The sequence below is a fragment of the Monoraphidium neglectum genome (assembly GCF_000611645.1).
Source record: "Monoraphidium neglectum strain SAG 48.87 unplaced genomic scaffold scaffold00333, whole genome shotgun sequence".
NCBI classification, from domain to species: Eukaryota; Viridiplantae; Chlorophyta; class Chlorophyceae; order Sphaeropleales; family Selenastraceae; genus Monoraphidium; species Monoraphidium neglectum.
Window position 1 is genome coordinate 22,093 of NW_014013295.1, and position 7,983 is coordinate 30,075.

At 67.5% G+C, this 7,983-nt stretch overlaps 1 protein-coding gene across 1 annotated transcript; it reads right to left on the reverse strand.

The window, feature by feature from the left end:
• Positions 1 to 691: 691 nt before the first annotated feature.
• On the reverse strand, positions 692 to 2,923 carry MNEG_2822 (hypothetical protein; the record flags this gene model as incomplete). Its single annotated transcript, XM_014048704.1, has 4 exons — positions 692 to 747; positions 1,066 to 1,372; positions 1,617 to 1,736; positions 2,057 to 2,923. The coding sequence occupies 4 exons, from the start codon at positions 2,921 to 2,923 to the stop codon at positions 692 to 694; spliced, it is 1,350 nt and encodes a 449-aa protein (XP_013904158.1).
• Between the last annotated feature and the right edge of the window lie 5,060 nt (positions 2,924 to 7,983).

The window sequence follows — 7,983 nt, forward strand, 5'->3', positions numbered from 1 at the left end:
TGGGGCCGCTGCCTGGATTGTCCATGAGCTGCAGCCAGCCCACAGGGTTGTAAGAGTACCCTTGAGCCACGTTATCCAGCAAGGCGCCCAGCGGCCTGCGACAAGGCACCCAGACGCGCGCCGAAGGACGTGGGGTCTTCATAGGGCGAGGGGCGCCGCGCGGCGAAGCACGGAGGCCGAAGGCTTGCGCGGCGAGTCCGCAGCTCAAGCCACCATGGGCGCGATGGGGCGCGCGGGGAGCCAAGAAAGCTGATTTGTTCGTCAAAGCTGCGCGTGCTCAGTACCAGGCATGCACACATTCACACTGACTTACACACGACTGCGCACTCACACTCACACGCACACACACACACATGCACCTTTCCACAAAGGCACGCTCGTGCGCACACTTTTTCACACGCACCCCAAGCCCGCACGCCGGCACGAATGCACACGCGCGACGCGAAACACGCACCAAAGACGCACCTGAACCAAGCGGCCACCTCTCCACTGAGCATGTACACTGGCACCTCAGGATCGTGGCCCACCACCAGGGTGTCCCGCGGCAGGCGGCCACACAGGTGCGCGTGCAGCAGCTTGGCGCCGGTGAAAGGCCTTGGGTTAGGCGGGCAGATGCGGGGGCGCGAGGCGGCCGAGACGCGTGAGTGAGGGCCAGCGAGGGGGATACGGGCGAGGGCGGGCACGCGCTGCATTAGAGGGTGGGTGGGCGAGGAAGGCGAAGCTGCGTCCCGCACTCCTTTTCCCCTCCTGCAGCCACCAGCAGCGGGGCAAGGCATCGAGCTCGTATTAGGCAAAAGCTCACCCTCTGCACCAGCCTGAGCAGCCGCAAGATACATGCGTGATTGAACGCGTGAGGCGAGGTATTCGTCAGGGCGTGCCGAGGCGCCATGCTAAGCGCTCCACGCTTTGAAAAAGGCAGCGGCTCGACCCACTGCCCCGGCTGCAGGCCCGGCCCATTCCCCCGGCTGCGGCGACTTGGGGCTGCCCTGAAACCCACGGCACTGGGCAGTTCGGCGCGTAGTCCCGCGGGCTCTGCAGTCAGGCAGCAGCTGCTGCACGACTCACCCAGGTGGTTCACGTAGAGCCACGTCGGCTGCCGCGCGCCCGCAGCCTCCGCCGGCGTGAACAGGCGCTCGAGCGCGCCTCTCAGCGCCGCGTCTTCGCCCGCGCCCGCTCCCCCCCTCGCCCCGCCGCCCGGGGCCCCCGCTGCCCTGCCGACGCCGACGCTGCCGTCAGCGCCGGCAGGCGAAGGGGGAGCCACGTGGACCCAGCTGCTGGGGTCGCGGGCGAGGGCCGCGGAGAGGGGGATGTAGCGGCCGCCCGCGTGAACATCCAGGGCCAGCTGGCCCAGGGCCGTGTAAAACCCCAGGTCCTGCGGTTTGAAAGTTGAAGGGGTCGCAGGCAGGAGAAATTGAGGGGTCGCAGGCAGGAGGGATGACTCGGTGGGCGAGCATCGCAGGCCGCGATCCCACATATTTTTTTGATCATCACCTCGACTGCCCTCCCCCAAACACAAAACAGGCACAAACTCACTGAAACCCTTGCGCACGCTCGCGCGCGTGCGCACATACACAAACACACACGCCCGCACGCGCGCGTGCGCAAACCCACCGCACCTGCCGCAGGAGGTAAGGCAGGTCCCGGTCAATGCCCAGCACCAGCTGGCGGCCCGAGAGGGTGCCCCTCTTGCAGAACTCCATCATTTTGTCTGCGGTGTAGCTACCCTTAATCTTGCTCTGTATTTGCATGTGTTAGATGTGTGTGCGTGTGAGTGTGTGTGTGTGTGTGCATGTGAGTGCGCGTGTGCATACCACATGTGTGTGCGTGTGCCGCTTGCAAGCGTGTGTGCATGCATTTGTGCACGCGTGATCGTGCATGTGGGCATGTGTGTGTGTGCATGAGCTGGCATGCTTGGGGTTGTCTCACATCCTTGGGAATGCTTTGCTTGGTATCGGCCAACACCCCGCTGTAGCTGGGCAGCTGTTGTGCTGCCTCCCTCGCCTGCACGTGGGCCAGCTGCCCTAGCGTCAAAACGCGTAATCACCGCCCCCCGCACCTGCAGGTTGACGACCATCCACACCGGCTGCTTGAACTCCTGCTGTGTATCCGCCGTGAACAGCCGCTCCATAGACTCCAGGCTCACCCCTAGCTCCCGCACCAGTGGCGGCGCCTCGTCCTCCGCACCACCGACGGGGGCGGCGCCGCCGCCGCTCTCGCCCTGCGCCTCGCCGCGCGCCGCCGCCGCGGCGGCCGGCGCGCCTCCTGTGATTGACGCGGCGGCGGCGGCCGAGGTCGAGGCGTCGCTGCGGCCTGACCGCTCCAAGCGCTGCGGCGTGCTGGCGGCCTCGTCGCCGCCCCTGGCTGCCGCGTGCGTGGCTGCGCTCGCGGCCGCGGTCACGCGGCCTGCCGCGGAGAGGAATGCGTGCAGCGGCTGCAGCCCGCTGCTGCCGCCGCCGCCCTCGTCGCCACGACCTCCGCCAAGCAGCACCTGCAGCGGGGCAGCGCCGCCTGGTTGCAGATGCGCCGGCAGCCCAGGGCCACGCAGGCCCAGCGCCGGCAGTGCAGAGGCGGCGGCCGTGCCCTCGAACATGGCCGCGGCGCCGGCAGCGCCGCCGCTGCCCGCTATCGCTTCCAGCTGTTGCTGCAGCTGCATCAGCAGCTTCTCCTCTGCGGGTCCACTGGTGGTACGTGTCAGGAGGCTCGACAGCGCGGCAAGCGACAGCGCCTGTGGGGGGCTGGATCCCATCAAGCTGTCGCTGCTGCGGCCGGCGAGCGCCGCTGCGGGCGGGGCGGCGCCCGTGCCCGTGCTGAAGCTGCTTGCCCAGCTGCTGCCGCTCGGCTGGCGCAGATCTGCATCTGCTGCGGCTCCAGCAAAAGCGCCGAGGGGCAGGAGCTTCCTTGCCAGATCATCCTCCCCTGACATTGGTGCCCTGCTGGCGCCGCCCCCGGGGCCGCTCAGCAGTCGCTATCCTGCCCCGGCCCGCCGGGCGCAGCGGGCAGCCGGTAGCCCAAGTGCAAACTGCCCACGTCTACGGGAGGCTGCACAGCGGTCTCTTTGGGCTTGCACCAGGTGACCCCTGACGGCGCGTGTTGGTCGGCCGCTCCGCTGTGCTGCGTCACACAGGCGCGCGCCGCACTGCGCGTTGGGCGTGCGACGCAAGGTCCAGAGCAACGGGTGAACAGAATGGCGACGAAAGCAAAGCCCTGCGTTGCCGTTCGCCCTTGCTGTAGCAGGCTGACGCTCGGCCTGTGTTGTAACAATCAGACCTGGAGTGCTGGACGGACGCCGTGAAAACGCGCGGTGATATATGAGTGTCTTGAACGCTGTTTGGAAAACGCACCGCGCGAGCAGCTTCACAGCTCAAACTCCGCTTGACAACGTGCCGGAGGTTCAGGATGTGAAGTGTTCTGCTCACTGTCGCGGGTGGACAGCTTGCGCGCCCGAAATCGCGGTGTTATGCAGGTTACAGAGACAGCAGGCAGCAGCGTGCGCGGTGCTGGTTGCTGGATTACGGCGTGGGTGACATGAGGGTTGTGGCTGGCGATGCACTGGAAGTGAGGGGGCCTTGTCCAGGGAGCGCGTCCGAAGTGTCCGCGAGGCCGGACGCATGGAAGATAAGGCTCCTCTTGACCCTTCCACTCGGCGCTGTCAACCATCATCGCAACCTGCGCCCTGCACCTGTACCCTGCCGTTTTGTAGGGGCGATTGGGCGTGCTCAACTAACGCCCTGCACCAGCCCCGGCACATGTGACCGCCGGCCGCATGATGAGCTCCTCCTAGTGCATCAGTGCTAGTAAGGTCTACATCTACCTGCTGCCTCCATTTGCAAGCGGCCGGCTGGCAGGATGAGGACTGAACGATGCAGGGCACATCGGTCAGCGGAGCGGCTCTGTTATCTCTACTCAGTGCTCAACAACATGCTTGCACTGCCAGATTTGGTGGAGTGTCTGACGAGAAAGCACGTGCTTCATGTCCCCGCTGCCTGCCGCAGCGTCACATCTCAATTGGCACATACGTGATTTACCTGCGTGTGGGTCCAGGCTCACACTAGCGCAGTTTTAAGACTCACTGTGTGAGGTCTTGCCTGACTGTGTGGCTTGTTGGCTGACCTCTTGGTCCAGCAGGTTGGAATCATGAGCCCGGCGAGCCTCCTGCTCATGAGATGCTGAACTTGCAGCATTGACTACCGTACGGTGCACACACCGTTGACCCATCCGCTGTGAGGTGTCTGACAAGTCGGTTTTCCAGCCAAGCCGAAGTTTGTATTACCTGTAGGTTTCGTATTCTATGCTTGTCCACGAAATTCGCTGATGCAGCACGGCACCACCCTCGCGATCTCTGCTTCGCGAGTGGTATGTAGGGTTGTCCAGGGGAGTGTGAGCATGTTGGTGTCTCCTTATCAAGTTGATCATCTCACCTTGTCGTCTGGGTGCTGATACAGGTTGCGCACTCGTGCTGCGATGGCGACTGCAGCGATCGCTGCACCCACTGGGAGCTGCAGCTTGGTGTGGGCACCCCACACGAGGCCGCAATCTTTGAGGTGGTGGCCGCAGCCGAGCCTCTCGATGAAGAGGTGCGCGAGAGAATAGGGCACCGTGAGCTTCAACCACCAGCCAAGGCTGCTCAGCAGTGCACATATGAGTGGCGCCTGCCCAGATTCCCCCTCACCCCCACCCTCATGTAACCGCCCGACCAGCCGCAACTCCAACCGTGCGCTGATCGCCGCGACACCGGCCGCTCGCCCCACCAGGGCGCGCCCATATTCTTCGGCCTGCGCTGCGCCGCGGCGGGCGGGCGCTTTCTGCAGGCCCGCCGGCGGGCGTGGCAGCCGCTGCCGCTGGCGTCGGCGCGCCTCGGCGTCTGGGAGCATTGGCAGGTGCGCGGCTGTTGGCTGCATACAAAGGTATCTGCACACCCCGTAGCTTGGAGGGCAGGACGCTCTTGACGGGTGCAGGGCGCGGCTCCCAGGGCTCAGCGGCAACCGCCTACGCTTGCACTCGCATTGGCGCGGCTTTCGCGGCAGACAGCCCACCAGCACCTATACACTGTCCCTCCGTTTGCGGCATGCTCGTGTGCACGTCTCTGTTTGGATGATCGATTATTGCATGACTCGTCATGGACCGTCAGGTTGTATGGAATGTGGGCCTACGCGAAGCAGACGCCCTGCAAGCAGGAGCAGGAGCAGCAGCTGTCGTCTTTCTGGTGCCCAGGATGTGAGCTCAACCTGAGGCGCGCTCTCGCGCCGCCCCGCCTACACGGCTGCGCGCACTCTTGCCTGGCTGCAAGGCATGATGTGGACTCCTCACCATGGCAAGCCCATGCGCCGTGCGAACCCCCTGCGACGCCACGCCCTGCCGCGGCGAAACAGGGCGCCCTGGCTACTTTTGCCCCTTCGCATGCGAATTGTGGGCCGGTGGATCGCGCTGCCGCCTCAGCGTGGCCCTCAGCCGGCGGCCGGGTGGGGCGGCCCTGCACAGCAGGCGCCCTGCGTGCCCGACAACACCGCTGCCCTGGATCGCCGGCACGAGCGCGCCCTCCAACTTGCAGACTCGCTGCAGCGCGCCTTTTCGCGCCGCATGCTGCTGCTGCCGCTCTCCCGCGCGCTCGCCGCATGGCGCCTTGCGGCGGGAGACGGCGCCGCCCGGCGCGCGGCGGCCGCAGAGGCGGTGGCGCGCGCGGCGCTTGCGCGGTGGTGGGGGCGGTGGCGCGCAGGCGTGGAGCGGCAGCGGATTGGGGCCCAAAGCAGGTGTGCATGTGTGTCGTCAACTTGTTTGATGGGCAATGAACATCGTCAAGCGTGTGCAACAAGCTGGAGGAGATTGTTTGTGATACAAGTAACTATTGGCAACACGTTCCCCCGTGTTCCCTTCCGTTACTGCCGTACGCTCAGGTCGCGTGCCGAGCAGCTGCGCTCGTGCCGCGCGCGGCGCCGTGCTTTGCTCTTGTTTCAGGCATGGCGGGCGCACGCATTAAGATGGCGGCGGCTGCGGGCGTCCCTCAGCGCCTGCCAACAGGCGTCTGCCCAGCGCCTGGGGCGGCGCGCGATGCTCGGCTGGCTGGCAGCGGCGCGGGACCAGGCGCAGCGGCAGCGGGAGTCGGCAGCGGCGGCGCTGTGCCACCGGCGGTCCTGGCGCGCGCACGGGCGGCGGGCTGCTCGGGCGCGGCTGCTGCGGTTGCCTATGGCGGCTGGGCGCCATGCAGCCGCAGGGGCCATGCAGTGTGCTCTGTCGGCTCACCCGTTGTCACCCGCGGAGGGCGCGCTGCTTTGCCGGCGAGCGCGACTCGGCGGCGCAGCTGCGTTACGACTTCCGGCGTCAGGCGGCCGCGAGGGCGGCGCGCCACGGGGCGGCGCGGAGCTTGCAGGCTTGGAGGGAGAGCCGCGGGCGGCCGCAGCCGGCGGCCCCGCGCTGCGCGCGTGTGCGGTTGCAGACGCAGCGGCCCTTGCACCTCCAGGTTTGGCCGGCATGTTTCGCACAGTTGGGGGCGATCCGGCGCTCGGCGGTGCGGAGCAGCCAGCTTGGATAGACGCGCCTTTGCACGACCGGCAGGGGGCAGCAGCACCCGCAGAGAGGCGCGCAGCCGCTGCCACAGCTGTGCAGGCCGCCCCCGCGCCTTCATTGAGCGCAGATGACACTCATTCCTCCAAAATGCAATACGCGTCTACTGTCAAGACTTCTGCCATGCGGAAAGCCGCCAGAAAGAGCTTATCGCCAGCGGGTGCACGAGCATGCAGTCTTCAAAATGTCCCAGCACCTGCGGCGGCTGCAGAGAGGTTGGCGGCGGCGGCGGCGGCGGCGCTGGCGCATGCACTTGCGCGGCCAATAGAGGCCACCGCTTTGGTGGGGATTGCAGCTGGAACCGCCGCGAGCGAACAAACGGAGGCGCCACGCCAGGCCCGGGACGCCCGCCATGCTGCAAAGCTGGCCGCTTTGGACGCGTCTTCAGCGTCCGTCCCGCCAGCTGCTGCTGCCAAGTTTGAAGCGGCGGCACGGGCGCGCGGTCCGGACATGGCTGTCGTGCCGGTGCCATGGGCAGCAGCGGCAATTGACACTTCCTGCTTCGCAGCGCCGGCGCAGCGAGCAGGTGGTCTGCGCCGGCGACATCTGCGGGTCGCAGCAGCAGTGGGCGGCGGCGGTCGGGATAGGGCAGGTGATGATGGTGGAACAGCCGACGCAGCGTCGTCTGAGCCGCGGACGGCGGTTGCGCGGCGTGCGCATGTGAGCAGTCGGCGGGCGGCGAGCGGCTTGGTGTTACGCCGGCCAAGAAAATTGTCGGTGCAGCGGCAGCAGCGCCTGCGACGCCTGCCGCCACCGCAACCACCACCGCTGCAGCACCCGCAGCCTCCACAGCTGCACTCGCAGCAACGACTTCTGCAGTCTGACAACCGCCAGCAGCCGGAACTGCTGCAGCCGGCGCTGTTGGGAGAGCATGAGCAGCCCCCCACGCAGGGGTTGCTGCTCGATGTTCCACGGCAGGCGAGCGCACTTGCAGCCATCTGCTTCCAGCAATGGCACGCCGCATTGCAGCAGACCCGGTTGGCAGAGCAGTCGCTCGAGCACTCGGCCGCACGTCGCTCACGGCGCCTTGCCGCCCGCTGCTTTGACGCCTGGCGAGCGGCCGCCGGCGAAGCGGCGCGGCTGCGGGCGCGGCGGGCCGAGGTCGACCGCGCCAGCCGGGCGCGGCGGCTCGCGGCGGCGCTGCATCGTTGGCATGCGCTGTGCCGAGGCCGGCGTCACGCGCGGGCACGGGTAGATTCCTTGCAAAGCTGCCACACGCGGCGGCGCCTGGCTGCAGCGCTTGCAGCTTGGCGGTGCGAGGCGCGCTGGCGGCGGCGGCGGCGATCGGCGGTGGCGCGGCTTCAGCGCGCGGCGGCGACGCGGTTGCTGCGGCGCTGCGCGGCGGCGTGGGCGGCGCGCGTGGCGTGGAGCCGGCGGGTGAGGGCGCTCGCAGCCCGCCTGGCCGCCGCGCGGGCGGCCCGGGCG